Source organism: Erpetoichthys calabaricus, chromosome 1 (assembly GCF_900747795.2).
Source record: "Erpetoichthys calabaricus chromosome 1, fErpCal1.3, whole genome shotgun sequence".
Taxonomy (NCBI): Eukaryota; Metazoa; Chordata; class Cladistia; order Polypteriformes; family Polypteridae; genus Erpetoichthys; species Erpetoichthys calabaricus.
Genome location: NC_041394.2, coordinates 263,128,963 through 263,147,099, shown reverse-complemented (window position 1 = coordinate 263,147,099; position 18,137 = coordinate 263,128,963). Strand labels below are relative to the sequence as shown.

Below are 18,137 nucleotides of genomic sequence, written 5' to 3'. Positions count from 1 at the left end.
CAGGTTCCCTAACTCTTGCATTTCAATTGTCTAAAGGAGTAAGGTAATTCATTGTGTAAAATATGCAAAAATAAGATCTTAGGAAGGGGTCAATTACTTTCTCACAGCAGTGTAAAGGGGACTTTCTGTATTCATTGTTAATAGCCATTGGGCATGTGAAGGACTTAATCATTGATTTCCCTCTTAGGAAAAGTAAGGGGACATCAGGAAATAAGCCTGCATTTACCCCTCTTTTAAATTCCAGTTACTCTGTTTGAGTTATTATCTTTCTGTCTGTCTGTCTGTCTGTCTGTCTGTGTGTGTCTCTCTCTCTCTCTCCCTCTCCACACTTTGTATCATATCAGTTTGTACATAATTGGCATGGTTTTGTGTATAAAGAACTGCCATATGACAGAAAAGTCATGTGGTCATAATTTAAATTAATATTAAAAGCTAGCAGCTTGTAAGAAAGAACAAAATCCTAACTCATATTTAAGTCTAACCAAACTGGTTTTATGTGTAATGGTAAATCTGCTCTCCTTTTTTATTATTTAATATTTTAGAGTTTTGAATTATTGTCGGATTTTTACTGAACTCTGTGAGACATTCCTAGAGGCAATTGTGAGGAATCCTGGACAGGGAATGGGAAATTTACGAACACTTGAGTTGCTGCTGATCTGTGCTGGTCACCCACAATATGAAGTAAGGATATTTTTAACAGAAAAAATACAGTTTATCATGTAATATCTCTTATTTTGATTAAACTTTTAAAACCATTTTTTTAAAATTATTATAGTTTTGTCTTCTATCATTTATTTGTTGATATTTCTTATTAGCGTTTTTTTGCATAATTGGTTATTTAATTATTAGTTAAAGTAATTTAATTGTAGTATTTTAATCCAAGGTGTTCAGATTTTTAGTGAAAGAAGCAGGCATGTTTATTTAAGTTCAATGAGATGTAAAGATGAAACTTAGCTTTATAGTATGCATTTACTAAGGGCAACAAAAAATAGAATTTACTTTGTAGCAGAAAAGAAATGTGATTGTTGTTAGAATTTTTATATGAGTAAATACCATTTACTCTATGAATGGTTCAATTAGTAAGAAGTCTCATTTGCAATATAAGATGTTGGTTATCCTGTTCTATTGAAAAGCAGTTTAGATTTTGAAATTGTTTTTAACTCCTAAAGTCACACTTTTGAGGTGGATTCAAGAACTCCTGTATGATTATTGTTGGACAGATTCTTGTTTGTTTGATGTGTTTATGTGTCAAATCAGGTTTGAATACAGCACACAAAAGTGGGAGAGATATTGAATTACAAGAAAGTAGGTTGAAATGGTATGGGCATGTAATGAGGAGAAACAATGAATATGTGAAGAAAAGAGTAATGGGATCCTGCGGTGGGTTGGCACCCTGCCCAGGATTGTTTCCTGCCTTGTGCCCTGTGTTGGCTGGGATTGGCTCCAGCAGACCCCCGTGACCCTGTGTTCGGATTCAGCGGGTTGGAAAATGGATGGATGGATGGAAGAGTAATGGGAATAGAACTATAGGGGAAAAGAAAGTGAGGGAGAGCAAAATGGAGGTGGATGAATAAAGTAAAAGGAGATCTGAAGGAAAAGGGTTTGACTCAGGAGGAGGTGTAGGACTGTGTTGATGAAGGTTAATCAAGCACATTGACCCCACATAGAAGTAGGAAAAGATGAAGAAAAAGTTCAACTACTTAAATAAATACTGAAAAATAGAGTCCATAAGCCTGCCAACTTGATTTTGCACCCAGACAAATCTGAATGTTTTCTTGAGAAGGTAGCTGCTGAGGATGCTGGGATGTTAATGCATTCATGTTAATGCACACAACATTGCACCTACTAATTCACCCTGAACTGTGAACTGGAACTTGGTTGCATATATTATGCTTATACACTTCAACTCAGCGTACAGTAATCCCTCGCAATATCACGCTTAAATTTTCGCGGCTTCACTCTATCGCAGATTTTATATGTAAGCATATTTAAATATATATCTCAGATTTTTCGCTGGTTCGTGGGTTTCAGTGGACAATGGGTCTTTTAGTTTCTGGTACATGCTTCCTCAGTTGGTTTGCCCAGTTGATTTCATTCAAGAGACGCTATTGGCAGATGGCTGAGAAGCTACCCAATCAGAGCACGTATTACGTAATAAATATCCATCCATCCATTTTCCAACCCGCTGAATCCGAACACAGGGTCACGGGGGTCTGCACGTATTAAATAAAACTCCTCAAATATATTGTGAGCAGGGGGGCTGTCTGCACCCTTAGAGGATACGGTCGCTCCTCAAAAAAACGCTGAAAGACTACCTTCACATTGCTCCCTTCCTTGCTGGGCTTACTTGTGGCTGCTTTGTTGCGCTATACAGTGGGTACGGAAAGTATTCAGATCCCCTTCAATTTTTCACTCTTTGTCATATTGCAGCCATTTGCTAAAATCATTTAAATTAATTTTTTCCCTCATTAATGTACACACAGCACCCCATATTGACAGACAAAAAAAAATAATTTTTGAAATTGTTGCAGATTTATTAAAAAAGAAAAACTGAAATATCACATGGTCCTAAGTATTCAGACCCTTTGCTCAGTATTTAGTAGAAGCACCCTTTTGAGCTAATACAGCCATGAGTCTTCTTGGGAAAGATGCAACAAGTTTTTCACACCTGGATTTGGGGATCCTCTGCCATTCCTCCTTTCAGATCCTTTCCAGTTCTGTCAGTTTGGATGGTAAACGTTGGTGGACAGCCATTTTTAGGTCTCTCCAGAGATGCTCAATTGGGTTTAAGTCAGGGCTCTGGCTGGGCCATTCAAGAACAGTCACAGAGTTGTTGTGAAGCCACTCCTTCGTTATTTTAGCTGTGTGCTTAGGGTCATTGTCTTGTTGGAAGGTAAACCTTCGGCCCAGTCTGAGGTCCTTAGCACTCTGGAGAAGGTTTTTGTCCAGGATATCCCTGTACTTGGCCGCATTCATCTTTCCCTCGATTACAACCAGTCGTCCTGTCCCTGCAGCTGAAAAACACCCCCACAGCATGATGCTGCCACCGCCATGCTTCACTGTGGGGACTGTATTGGACAAGTGATGAGCAGTGCCTGGTTGTCTCCACACATACCTCAGTGCAAGACACATGACAGCCCGCATGGAGTTTGCTAAAAGGCACCTGAAGGACTCTGAGATGGTGAGAAATAAGATTCTCTGGTCTAATGAGACCAAGATAGAACTTTTTGGCCTTAATTCTAAGCGGTATGTGTGGAGACAACCAGGCACTGCTCATCACTTGTCCAATACAGTCCCCACAGTGAAGCATGGCGGTAGCAGCATCATGCTGTGGGGGTGTTTTTCAGCTGCAGGGACAGGACGACTGGTTGCAATCGAGGGAAAGATGAATGCGGCCAAGTACAGGGATATCCTGGACAAAAACCTTCTCCAGAGTGCTAAGGACCTCAGACTGGGCCGAAGGTTTACCTTCCAACAAGACAATGACCCTAAGCACACAGCTAAAATAACGAAGGAGTGGCTTCACAACAACTCTGTGACTGTTCTTGAATGGCCCAGCCAGAGCCCTGACTTAAACCCAATTGAGCATCTCTGGAGAGACCTAAAAATGGCTGTCCACCAACGTTTACCATCCAAACTGACAGAACTGGAAAGGATCTGAAAGGAGGAATGGCAGAGGATCCCCAAATCCAGGTGTGAAAAACTTGTTGCATCTTTCCCAAGAAGACTCATGGCTGTATTAGCTCAAAAGGGTGCTTCTGCTAAATACTGAGCAAAGGGTCTGAATACATAGGACCATGTGATATTTCAGTTTTTCTTTTTTAATAAATCTGCAACAATTTCAAAAATTATTTTTTTTGTCTGTCAATATGGGGTGCTGTGTGTACATTAATGAGGGAAAAAATTAATTTAAATGATTTTAGCAAATGGCTGCAATATGACAAAGAGTGAAAAATTGAAGGGGGTCTGAATACTTTCCGTACCCACTGTATGCTTCCCGCACGGTGCTTCGCATACTTAAAAGCCCGAACAGCACCTATTGATTTTTGATTGTTTGCTTTTCTCTCTCTTGCTCTGACATTCTCTGCTCCTGACGGAGGGGGTATGAGCAGGGGGGCTGTTTGCACCCCTAGAGGATACGGACGCTCATCTAAAAAATGCTGAAAGACTACCTTCACATTGTTCCCTTCCTTGCTGGGCATACTTGCGGCTGGTTTGTCAAGCGATATGCTTCCAGCATGGTGCCTAGCATACTTAAAAGCTCGAAACAGCACCTATCAATTTTTGATTGTTTGCTTTTCTCTCTCTCTCTCTCTCTCTCTCTCCGACATTCATATTTAAAAACCCAAACAGCACCTATTGATTTTTGATTGTTTCCTTTTCTCTCTCTCTCTGATATTCTCTGCTCCTGACGGGCACTCCTTGAGGGAGGAAGATATGTTTGCATTCTTTTAATTGTGAGACGGAACTGTCATCTGTCTTGTCATGGAGCATGTTTAAACTTTTGAAAAAGAGACAAATGTTTGTTTGCAGTGTTTGAATAAAGTTCCTGTCTCTCTACAACCTCCTGTGTTTCTGTGCAAATCTGTGACCCAAGCGTGACAATATAAAAATAACCATATAAACATGGTTTTGCGGATTTTCACCTTTCATGGGGGGTTCTGGAACGCAACCCCCACGATCAAGGAGGGATCACTGTATATGACACATTTGACATGCACATATCTTGGCTATGGTGAAAGTCAACAGGTTACCCAAGCAACAACATACACAAAGCAGTATATATACATATAAACACGTGTTCGGTTGTTAAGCCACTATGCTGTATTTCTGTCGTTTTCAGCAGTAATTTGTAAAATTACACTTGGAATTGACACTTTTCTTGTTGAGTACCTCGAATATGCACAGATATGAAGCATAAATTCCACCTGATAATGCTTTCACTCTCTTTTGTTTCCTAATTGCTCACCTCTACAGTGTTAATATCACAGGAAGTGCTTGAGTGGGGAGTCAAATCTTCAATTCAAACTCTTGTTCTTTTTTGAACATGTTCCCCAGCTGTTCATAAGGATTTTTGGAAGTAGTTTTTCTTATAATATGTTAGCCAAAATGCATGTTTGGGATTTTGTGAGCATACAACTGGATATCTGACATATGTATTATGCAAACATAAGTAAATTAATTTTTTCCCTATTGATATTTTCATAATGCCATTTTTTCAGCATTGGTCACCATAGCAGCCTATTGTGTCAGGAACTTTATCTCCATTTTCCATAAAAACATGAGATTGCTTTTTTTCTTCTTCAGCCATTACAAGAAACAACACGGGCTAAATTATAGATTAAAAAGGATAATTTTTCTGTTTAATATTTCTTTTCAGTATTCTCCTGTTCCTAAACAAAAGTATGTTGAATGTTTTTTGTACTGTAAAGATGCTTAATGTTAAAACAAATTCTTGCCTGCATAATCATAGAGAAAACATTTTCCTGGAAAATTATTCTGTATTATTGTCTCTGTCATTAAGCAAGGTTTATATTTTAATAATTGGTAGTTATTAATTGATCAAAGGGATTTGATTGAACACAACAAAATGGAATGCCGTGGTATTTTTCCATTGTAATAGTTAAAATATTCATATGCACTTTATAAATTATTTCATATGCTTAAATATTAATAAAGTGGGAAATATTAAGCTAATACCAGCCAGTGCGAGAGCAGAGAATATTAAAACTACACTTTGTACAGACTCTGTCATCACTTGGTCAGCAGGCATCTCATTGGGAACTCCAACAATGCACCATGTTGCAGTCAATTACCAGTAGCAAAAGCAAAATATGAAGATGGATGTTATTTCTGTATCTTCTGAGGGTGTGCCCTTTTTAATGTTCCAGTAGTGCACTATGTTAAAATGGTTGGGGTATAGCTTTACTATTTGCAGAGGCAGTTTGCTCATCTGTATTATTGAGTAGTTGGACATTTAAGACTAGGTATTCCATATTTAAAGGTTTTTTTTTTTTTTAGGAGACCCTTATCTGGAGATTATAGTGAACAGTCCTGTATATGGGCACTGTGTAAGTTAAGGGGGAGCCTGTGTGGGTTGGGGGCTGTTTGCAACTTTTCTATTATGGAGAGATATTTAGGAGTAGTTGGAGATTTAGGAAGAATATGCAGATGGCATACATACGGTGACAATGCTTGGATTCAGAGCCTGTCTCCTGGAAGTGGGAAACAATAGTAGTTAACACTGAACCACTAAATGAAAATAGCTTAGCTGGAGAATGTCATCTTTCCCATTTCCTTAGAGTATCAGTCCCATATTAGGTCATGGTGGGTTTTTAAGCAGTGAAAGTAAGGGTCTGGGGACTAAATTAGCAAAATATATATACAAGATAGTTTTTCATCCAGAATTAATTTCTTCTCACAATGAGTATCTCATATAAGGCAATAGCTGGCCATTGAGAGATTAAACATTTAAGTACTTCCATTTTTTAACTCACTTGTGTATTTTTTCCCCTTATTTGCTGTGTTATATACTATGAGACATAGTGATGAAGGTGGGTAGTGTTGCTGCCTTATAGCACTTAAACCCTGTTTGTCTTCCCAGTTGGGGTGCCTCAACATGCATTTTGCATATTATTTGCTGGGTGTCGTCCCCCCCCCCCCCCCCCAACCCCCCAGGTGAAGTCCAGTTTAATTGAAAAGTCTAAATACTTGCAATCGGATTGAACAAGCAGGTAACGCCACCCTGAATAACTAGGTTATGTGTATTCACCGTTCAGTTATTTCTTATAGTACTGTGAATATATATTTTTTTTCCCTCAAAGACTTTTGCTGGACATTTTAATTTATTTTCTTCATTTATCAAAATCTTTTGATTGTAAGATCTGATATCTACCCTCGTGTGTGTGGGGGGGGTTTGGGGGGGTTGAGTGGGTTCTACTACATACACAGGTGTTGTTCCCATATGCTAAAACTGTTTGTGTTAGGTTAATTGGTTATTCCAAATTAAACATGTGTGGAGATGTGTGTGAGTTGTTCCTCCAGTGGCTTGGTGCCTGTTCCAGGGCTGTTTTTTGTCTTCTTGCTGAAGCTGCTAGGCTTGGCTCAGGGATCCCGTTAAAGGATAAGTTTGGTATTTTTTAAGTTGAAGTTATTTCTTCACAAATATGATATATATGCATTTGCTGCATGAAACTGTGTTCCAAAGTCCAGCATTTCTTATATCTTGCCCACACTGGTGCTTTAGAATTAACGGGGCATGAAGGTGTTGAATATTGATAGAGCGGTTCTTCAGCACTTGTAGTCTTCCACATTAACCTTTCAGGTTTTATTTTGTCTTTACTCCTACAGTGCATCCATCCAGAAAGTATTCACAGCGCATCACTTTTTCCACATTTTGTTATGTTACAGCCTTATTCCAAAATAGATTAAATTCATTTTTTTCCTCAGAATTCTACACACAACACCCCATAATGACAACATGAAAAAAGTTTACTTGAGATTTTTGCAAATTTATTAAAAATAAAATAACTGAGAAATCACATGTACATAAGTATTCACAGCCTTTGCTCAATACTTTGTCGATGCACCTTTGGCAGCAATTACAGCCTCAAGTCTTTTTGAATATGATGCCACAAGCTTGGTAAACCTATCCTTGGCCAGTTTCACCCATTCCTCTTTGCAGCATCTCTCAAGCTCCATCAGGTTGGATGGGAAGCATCGGTGCACAGCCATTTAAAGATCTCTCCAGAGATGTTCATTCAGATTCAAGTCTGGGCTCTGGCTGGGCCACTCAAGGACATTCACAGAGTTGTCCTGAAGCCACTCCTTTGATATCTTGGCTGTGTGCTTAGGGTCGTTGTCCTGCTGAAAGATGAACCGTCGCCCCAATCTGAGGTCAAGAGCGCTCTGGAGCAGGTTTTCATCCAGGATGTCTCTGTACATTGCTGCAGTCATCTTTCCCTTTATCCTGACTAGTCTCCCAGTCCCTGCCACTGAAAAACATCCCCACAGCATGATGCTGCCACCACCATGCTTCACTGTAGGGATGGTATTGGCCTGGTGATGAGCGGTGCCTGGTTTCCTCCAAACGTGACGCCTGGCATTCACACCAAAGAATTCAATCTTTGTCTCATCAGACCAGAGAATTTTCTTTCTCATGGTCTGAGAGTCCTTCAGGTGCCTTTTGGCAAACTCCAGGCAGGCTGCCAGGTGCCTTTTACTAAGGAGTGGCTTCCGTCTGGCCACTCTACCATACGGGCCTGATTGGTGGATTGCTGCAGAGATGGTTGTCCTTCTGGAAGGTTCTCCTCTCTCCACAGAGGACCAAGGATCCGGTTCTTGGTCACCTCCCTGACTAAGGCCCTTCTCCCCCGATCGCTCAGTTTAGATGGCCGGTCAGCTCTAGGAAGAGTCCTGGTGGTTTCGAACTTCTTCCACTTACGGATGATGGAGGCCACTGTTCTCTTTGGGACCTTCAAAGCAGCAGAAATGATATGTGCCTCGAGACAATCCTGTCTCGGAGGTCTACAGACAATTCCTTTGACTTCATGCTTGGTTTGTGCTCTGACATGAACTGTCAACTGTGGGACCTTAGATAGACAGGTGTGTGCCTTTCCAAATCATGTCCAATCAACTGAATTTACCACAGGTGGACTCCAATTAAGCTGCAGAAACATCTCAAGGATGATCAGGGGAAACAGGATGCACCTGAGCTCAATTTTGAGCTTCATGGCAAAGGCTGTGAATACTTATGTACATGTGCTTTCTCAGATTTTTTTTTTTTTTTAATAAATTTGCAAAAATCTCAAACTTTTTTCACATTGTCATTATGGGGTGTTGTGTGTTGAATTCTGAGGAAAAAAATGAATTTAATCCATTTTGGAATAAGGCTGTAACATAACAAAATGTGGAAAAAGTGATGTGCTGTGAATACTTTCCGGATGCACTGTATATTTATGTGAGAACTCACACAAATGAACAGAAAACGTACCTTTACCTTGAACTGAATAGCTCCAGGAATATGAAATAAAATTATTTTTTGATCCTGTTTGTTGTCACAAATATGTATCAAAAACACTGTAGGCATAGGTTCTTTTATTGATGCTGAAAGAGGACATATTTGGTGTGTGTTCAGCTTTTCCAGTGGTGCTTAATGCCCTGTTGCCTCTATTATAAAGTGCAAGTTTGGGCAAGATGTTTTTTTTTTTAATTTATAGAAAATGTTGGGCCATGGAACACAATTTTGCAAGGCAAATGCATATATTCAGTGCATATATGAAATGCTTATATACATTTTAAATATGTTAAAACATTATGATGACATGTGAGAGGAAAGTGCTGGAAGTTATACCGTTATGTGCAAACACCTTTTTTTCCTATTTACTTAGTATACTAGTTATGTGAAAATCCTGAAATGTAATGTATATTTATAAAACTAAGACAGTAAGTGAAAGTTAAGTGTTTTGAGCTCTTTTCTTTTCTATTTGCAGGTTGTAGAAATATCTTTTAATTTCTGGTATAGATTAGGAGAGCACCTGTATAAAATTAATGATGCAGTACTTCATGGCATTTTTCGGCCCTATATCCAAAGATTGTTGCATGCCCTTGCAAGGCATTGTCAATTGGACCCTGACCATGTAAGTTATTTTTTTTCTTCTTCTGTATGTTTAAGGTGAATGCAGTTCTGTAATGGGGTTGGAAATTGCCTACAATAAGCAAAAAGAATTAAATGTGTGACAGTTGTCTTGCAGACATAAGTCAGCAGAGTGAAAATATATTTTTTACTGTGGTTTACATTTGAAGAATTTCTCAACTTGCCATTATGAAAAATAAAACTTTAAACTACAATGTATGTTTAGATAACTGATAGAAAATTTGATAAGATGTGTATTTTTAAACTTACTACTTTGATTAAAAATAATATTTTAGTATATTAAATAAAACTTAATGGTACATTTAATAAAAGAAACTTCCATCTGTAATGAAACGCATCCTTAAAATGAATATCAAAAAGTTGGAAGAAATTGGCATTTTACACAACGACAGTTTGTACAGAGAAAAAAATCTTGTTATCCTTTAGAGTTAATATTTTTATTTAAAAATGTCCATTACCCTATTTTGCACTGTTACTGGAAAGGATTTTTATTTAACAGCTTGTTCTCCGTAAGTAACTTTAATAGGTCCCAGTCAAAGACCTAGGTTCACACCCAAGTGTCTAAGATATGTAGTAAGATATTTCTTAGCATTCTGGGAAGCTGTAGAACAATAATTTAGGTATGAAAGGATTTAGTTGCCTAATTTGTTTTGTAAGTGCCAAGAGGTGTGCCCATGCAAATATGTATTATTGTGTAAAGTATGTACCACACAAGGCATAGAATTTAAAACCGCCCCCAGTGTCACCTGATAGTGCTGCTGCTTCACAACACATTGACCTTATGTCTGCTCTGGCTGAAATGCCTTCTGTACTCCCCTGATGTTGGTTCCTTTGGCAAATAAATAAAAATGGGCTGTGAAAAATGTATTATTTATCCTCCAGGTCTTTCATTTAAAATGTTAACAAAAAATCACATTTATTTAAAGTAAAATAGTTGAAAGGTAAAACAAATATTTTCTTTGATAATTGTGTTCCACAATTATTAGCACATCTTCTTTTAATACTTCATGCAGCTCCCCTTTGCCAAGATAACAGGTCACACAAGGCAACAGGTCGTAATCATCTGCTATAATGCTCAATGAGAAAGCATGGCAAGAAATCTGAGACCATTCCTCCATGCAAAATCTTCCTAAATCCTTCTAAATTTGAGGTCCACGCTAATGGACTGTCCTCTTCAGCTCACCCCAGAAGTTTTTACTGAGATGTAGGTCAGAGGACTAGGATGGCCATGGTTAAACCTTGATTTGTTTGGTCACTGAACCATTTTTTTTTTTTTGATTTTAAGGTATGCTTTAGATCATTGTCCAGCTGGGAGACCCAGCCATGACCCAAATTTAGCTTCTAGGCTGAGGCAATAGGGTTTTGATTTAATATCTTCTGATGCTTGATGGAGTCAATGATACCATGTATCCTAGCACGTTGTCCACTGACTTTGGCAGTAAACTAGCCCCACAGTATCAAAGATCCACTATCCTGCTTCACAGAGGGGATGAGGTATTTTTCTGCATGCCTATTATTCCCTCTGTGCCAAACACATCTCCTGTGTCTGTTGCTAAAAATCTTAATTTTTGTTTTATCTAACCATAGAATATGGTCCCATTCAAAGTTAAGGACCATTTGCAAAATTGTAAGTGCTTGAGTTTGTTGTTTGATGACAGCAGGGGCTTTTTTTCTGGAAATGCTCCCAGGCAACTTTCATTTATATACAGTAGGTGGTATATCTGATGGCAGTTTTGAAGACTTTCTGACTCTAAAACTGAACTGATGTATGTAGTTTCCCAGCTGTGATCATTGGAGACCTTTCTCCACTCTAATCATCCTCCTCACTATGTATAGGGACTATTTCTTAACATCCCCAGTAGCTTTAAACATTTTATTTATAGCACTTATAGTGCAATGTGCTTTTTTCATCCGTGTAGCTATTTCCTTGTAGCCTTTTCTTGATTTGTGTGGGTCAACAACCTTTTGTCATTTATCATTACTGTGTTTTTGGGTCTCTACCATTGCGATGGATGATTAAGAGATTTTTTCCTGTGTGTCACCTCATGTTTTATACCCCAGTGAAACAGAAAGTCATAGCTGGTCACTTAATTGTTCCTACTCACTCAGATGAGCTTAAAAATGTAAAATATGACTAGGATTTTACTTCACTCATATGACTTTCTAGGGGTGCCAATAATTATGACACATACATAATTTAGGAAAATAATTTTACTTCAATTAAAGGTTACATTTTTTATAATATTTTGAAAGACAAATCAAGAGAAGATATTTTTTCACAGCCAACTTTGTTGTTGTTTACCAAGGCTGTCAATATTAGTGGAGGGCAAAACTCTCTGTGATCTGACTACCTTTTACCTCGCTGAGGTTTTTGGTCCACTGTCAGCTTCAAGATATGTAAGGTTTTCAAGGTAGTCACTTCTGACTATTTCACCTTCTCATCTGAAATCAAAGGGAGATGATTCCACTGAAAAGCTATGGTCTTCCTTTGTTTATAACAACTGTTTCTTTAAGACCCGGCTCAAGGCCTGCTTGTATTGTAAGGCTTATTTTGGTTCTTGAGCCCCTTTTTTAATTCATGTGATTTTGTTTCCATGCATTCAATTTTACTTTGTTTCAAATGCTGGAATTTTATATTGTTGGGATTTTTTTGTTTTTTTTATACGATGCTGTGCAGCATTTTGGTTTAACATTGAGTTTTGAAAAATGCTATAAAAATACATTCATATTGACATTGAGTTTCCTGTTTTTCACCTGATACTACCAGGATAGGCTGATGGTACCCTTTCCAGCTATTGGCAAAATGGGTTATGAAAATTGGAAATTTTCATTTAACCTCAATACAAGTCATGCTAAATATTTTTATTAACAAACAGCAGTGAAAATTATTAACTATTGAAACTATTTTTCTTGATTCTTTTCCATAGTTTGGTTTAGTATAAAATAAATTATTAGTACTCTTTCAATGTAGGAAGGAATACCTGAGGATACTGATGATTTTGGGGAGTTCCGTATGAGAGTCTCAGATCTTGTAAAGGACCTCATTTTTTTGGTTGGATCCATGGAATGTTTCTCTCAGGTATGGTACATTCAGTCTTTTTGGTACATCTAAGTCTTTCTGCTGTCTGTAAAGGTCTGTATGGAAATGTTTATTGCAAAATAAAGATAATAGTGCTTGTTCATGAATTGTGTTTTCTTTAATGGTCTTTTCTCAATTTGAAGTTTCTGATTCACGTTGTAAAGGGCCCGAAAACAACTTAGCTCTATCCTGTCCCAGATCAAGACACATTGAGTATGCTTTAATTGTATTGAAGAAGAATACATTTAGTTTTATCAATCTATCTTAATCCCTTTCTTTGCAGTATACATACAGTCATGGGCGAAATTTTCGGCACCACTGGAATTTTCCCAGAAAATGCACCATTTCTTCCAGAAAATTGTTGCAATTACAAATGTTTTGGTATACACGTTTATTTCTTTTTTGTGCATTGGAACAACACAAAAAAAACAGAAAAAAGCCAAATCTGACATCATTTCACACAGAACTCAAAAACCGGGCTGGACAAAATTATTGGCACCCTCAACTTAATATTTGGTTGCACGCCCTTTGGAAAAAATAACTGAAATCAAGCGCTTCCTATAACCATCAACAAGTTACTTGTTACACCTCTCAACTGGAATTTCCAACCACTCTTCTTTTGCAAACTGCTCAAGGTTTCTCAGATTTGAAGGGCACCTTCTCCCAACAGCAATTTTGAGATCTCTCCATAAGTGTTCAATCGGATTTAGATCCGGACTCATTGCTGGCCACTTCAGAACTCTCCAGCGCTTTGTCTTCAACCATTTCTGGGTGCTTTTAGAGGTATTTTTGGGGTCATTGTTCTGCTGGAACACCCATGACCTCTGACGCAGACCCAGCTTTCTGACACTGGGCCCTACATTGCGCCCCAATATCTTTTGCTAGTCTTCAGATTTCATGATGCCTGGCACACAGTCAAGGCATCCAGTGCTAGAGGCAGCAAAACATCCCCAAAGCATCTTAGAACCTGCACCATGTTTGACTGTAGGTACTGTGTTCTTTTCTTCGTAGGCCTCATTCCGTTTTCTGTAAACAGTAGAATGATGAGCTTTACCAAAAATCTCTACCTTGATCTTATCTGTCCTCAAGACGTTCGCCCAGAAGGATTTTGGCTTCCTCAAGTACATTTTGGCAAACTCCAGTCTGGCTTTTTTATGTTTCTGTGTCAGCAGTGGAGTCCTCCTGGCTCTCCTGCCATAGCATTTCATTTCGTTCAAATGTCGATGAATAGTTCGAGCTGACACTGTTGCACCCTGAGTCTGCAGAACAGCTTGAATATGTTTTGAAGTTGATTGGGGCTGTTTATCCACCATTCGGACTATCCTTCGTTGCAGTCTTTTATCAGTTGTTCTCTTCCGTCCACGTCCAGGGAGATTAGCTACAGTGCCATGTGTTGTGAACTTCTTGATTATGTTGCGTACAGTGGACAAAGGAACATGAAGATCTCTGGAGATGGACTTGTAGCCTTGAGACTGTTGATATTTTTCCACAATTTTTGTTCTCAAGTCCTCAGACAATTTTCTGCTCTTCTTTCTGTTTGCCATGCTTAGTGTGGCACACTCAGATACACAACAGAAAGGTTGAGTCAACTTTTCTCCATTTTAACTGGCTTCAGGTGTGATTGCTATATTGCCAGCACCTGTTTCTTGCCACAGGTCAGTTCAAACGAGCATCATATGCTTGAAATAAAACAATTTACCCACAATTTTGAAAAGGTGCCAATTATTTTGTCCGGCCCATTTTTGGAGTTCTGTGTGACATGATGTCAGATTTAGCTTTTTTTCTCTGTTTTTTTTGTGTTGTTCCAATGCACGTAAAGGAAATAAACAGGTGTATACCAAAACATTTGTAATTGCAACAATTTTCCTGGAGAAATGGTGCATTTTCTGTGAAAATTCCAGGGGTGCTTATAATTTCGGCCATGATTGTATACAAACATTTACAAATATATACAAATATTGTGGATCATTGAACCTATGTTGTTATGATTAACACAACATACAAATGTAATATATCACTTTAGCTCATATCTTTACAAGATACAAATACTGTACACATGTGCATTATTTGAGCATCAGTAGAACTAGTGTATAGTCACACAAAAACTTAGTTTGGGTTATTAACTAACATCAAGCCCCATACAAACTACGACTTCAAAACAGTAAGTTGATTTAAAAAAAAAAAAAAAATGTTTTTAACATGACTACATTGAAGGACAGTAGTAGAAAAAGGTTCATTATACAACAAGATATTTGTAAAACGGTCAGAAAAAATTTACACAGTTCTGAGACTGTACAACTGAAATGGTGTCCAAGCCTTTGCTATTGTCACATTTACTCTTTTACTTTTTTTTTTTACATTTTTTTCAGTTCATCAAATAAATCACAACTGTGCATAAATATTTTCATAAAAATGGCATTATTGTTATTGAAGTGGTATTTAGTATCTTTTACTTCAAATATCAACAAAATATGCAATTGTCCAAACTTTAACATGGAACTGTAGCTGTGCAGTTTCACAGTGCAAAATACAGTGAATTATAAGTTTTTGGACAGTGATATCATTAGCAGAGTGGCTGTCTACCCAAGCATACTGATATTGAAATTAAGCTAATAATGCAAGCTTTTAGGGGAAAAAAAAGTGAATGATATGGGAATTACAGAACTTCTTATATGTACTCTCGTCTATTTTAAGGAACCAGAAGTAACTGGATAATTGTTCCTTGGCCAGATGTGTATTATTGTTTCATCGGATCATGCACAATTAACGAGAAAAGTCCTACAGTTGATTCTAAGTGTGGTATTTTCATTTAGAAGCTGTTGCTAATGTTATTCCACATGAGGACCAAAGAAATGTCAATACCACCTTGAGGCTGGAAAGTCGTAAATAAAACAATCCAAGAACTAGAAAACTTTAGATTTGATAAAATCAACTGTTTGGTACATCATTAAATAGCAAGAGTGTACTGGTAAGCCCAGGAATTCCATTTAGCCTGCTAGACCAAGGAAGACTACTGCAGTGAATGACATAAGAATAATTTTAATAGCAAAGAAAAATCCCTTTTCAACTGTGGGTCAGATCAGAAACACTTCCCAGGATGTAGCTGTAGCTGTGTCCAAGGCCCCTATAAAAAGAGCATCATCGCATGCTTTAAGAAATTTAATCCAAGATTATAGTTTTGCTAAGAAGTACTAAGAAAATCTATACAGTTTTGGAACAACGCCTTAGGAAAGAAAAATGTGTGGAGAAACAAGGAAAAGGATAGCTCATGATCCTAACAAAACCACCTCCTCCGCTAAACGTGGTGGAGGTAGTGTTATGCATTGGTCTTTTATGGGTGTGCCACTGAAACTGGTTCCCTTGTATTTATTGGTGATATACTAGTGGTAAAAACAGGAAGAATACTGCAGTGCACAGAGACATCTGCTCAGATTATAACCCAAATCATACTCTTGAAACAACTAGACTTCATAACCAAAAGATGTTTTTGAATGGCTGAGTTAATCTCCTGAACTAAATCCAATTGAACATGCATTTCACCTGCTTAAGACAAAAGACAATAAGTCCTCAAAATAAGTGGGAAATAAGATGGAAGCAGAACAGGTCTAGGAGAGCATCGCCAAGTAAAAAAAATTAAATGGCTGGTGATCTCTGTGTGTTGTAGACTTCAGACTACTATTGACTGCAAGGACTTGCAACCAAGTATTAAGTATGACAGTTTAAAAAAGTTTATTTAAGATAATATTAATTTGTCCAGTTACTTTTTGATCCTTAAAATAGGGGGAACTATATACGGAGCCTATAGAAATCATACCTGTTTGAAATATTCAGTTTTTTATCATACAGCCTGACATCAGAACCCATTAAAAAAATCTTCTTTCAGCTTTACTTACACATTTTGAATCGCAATATTTTAGTAATGAATAAAGGCCACAGTTCTGAAAATCAATTAAAAAAATGAAAACTAGACCAACAGGGTTGGAAAAGTGACAGTCCCTTGATTTACTAGCTACATTGTGCTTTAATGACAGACATCAATCTGTCTGGATATGCCTATACCAGCTTTGTGCACCTAGATTGGGAAATGTTTTACCCTTTCCTCTTTGCAGAATTGTTAGAGGTCCATCATATTTTGTGGTTAGCAGAAATGAACTGCTCTCTTTAAGTCCATCCACAGATTTTTTCAAGTCAGGACTCTGACTTGGCCACTCAAGGATCATCACCTTGCTGTTATTAAGCCATTTCATTGTTTTTGGTGGTGTGTTTTAGGTCATTGTTGTGCTGCATGGTGAACTACCTGCCCATCTTCAACTGTCTGGCAGAGAGCCGCAGGTTTTTCTCAAGAGTTTGGGTTGAATTGGCAGCACTTTCCCATAAAACCTGACCACCCCCAGTCCCCACTAAAGAGAAAACCCCCACAAAATAATGTTTCCACCACCATGCTTCACAGTAGGTAGGCTTCATTGTTCAACAGTTAATTAATAGACAGATATTGTTGATGTTCATTTATGTTCATTAGTGTGTTCCTGTATGTTTAAACAAATCTGTGTCTTTATTTTCTGCCGTTCTACCGACTAAGAGTTAAAGATACTGATTTTTGTCTTAGTTAAGCTTTTTGATTTTGTTCTCTGTTGCTTTTGATGCTTGCACCTTATTGCTCTTGTACTCGCTCTAGGATGAAAGCATTTGATAAATAAAATAAATAATATTTGTACTAATTTTGTGTTTAGTACTTTGTAAAATTTATGCTTGTATTTTACCTGAGAACTTGTCACAGCGCTGTGGGCCTGTACTTGGTGAAGAGCACTGCACAAGAATAAACTGAATTGAATGAAAAAACTTAATTTTGTGTGGTGTGTTGCATTGTATTTTTTTTTTTTGCCAAACATTGCTGTTGGAATTAGGTCTAAAAAGTTTGTTCTTGGTCTCAACTGACCATAAAATCCTTTACCACTAGACATCAGACTCTTCCAAGTGTGTTTTTTTTCCTCCAAAGTGCAAACAAGACTGTGTGATACTTTTTTTGAAGAGTATTCTTTTTTTGCCAACCTGCCATATAGGTAAGTTTGTGTAAAGCTTGTGAGATTGTTGTCACATGCATAGACCGACCAATCTGAGCCATGAATATTTGTAAGTTCTTCAAAGTTGTCGTTGGGTTCTTAGTAGCTTTCCTATTCAATATTTTCCTGGCTCATGTTTCCATTTTGGATTGATGGCCAAGTCTGGGCAAGATGATGGTGTTGCTATATGTTTTTCACTTCTTAATAGTGCTCTAAAACATAATCGGAGGGATAGTGAAAACCTTAGAAACCTTTTTATATCCTCCTGCTCATTTGTGCCTTTCCACAACTTTATCCTGGAACTTTCTTGAAAGAACTTTTCCAACCGTGATGATTTGTTTGG

The 18,137-nt window shown here is 37.8% G+C and overlaps 1 protein-coding gene across 2 annotated transcripts in view; it reads left to right on the top strand.

Moving 5' to 3' along the window:
- The window catches only part of tnpo3 (transportin 3), a 162,151-nt gene that overhangs the window by 99,838 nt on the left and 44,176 nt on the right, over nucleotides 1–18,137 (top strand). For both annotated transcript variants that reach the window (XM_028814714.2, XM_028814708.2), the window contains exons 7-9: nucleotides 543–681; nucleotides 9,492–9,638; nucleotides 12,627–12,734. In XM_028814714.2, the coding sequence (XP_028670547.1) occupies nucleotides 543–681; nucleotides 9,492–9,638; nucleotides 12,627–12,734 (394 nt within the window). The remainder of the gene's footprint in view (nucleotides 1–542; nucleotides 682–9,491; nucleotides 9,639–12,626; nucleotides 12,735–18,137) is intronic.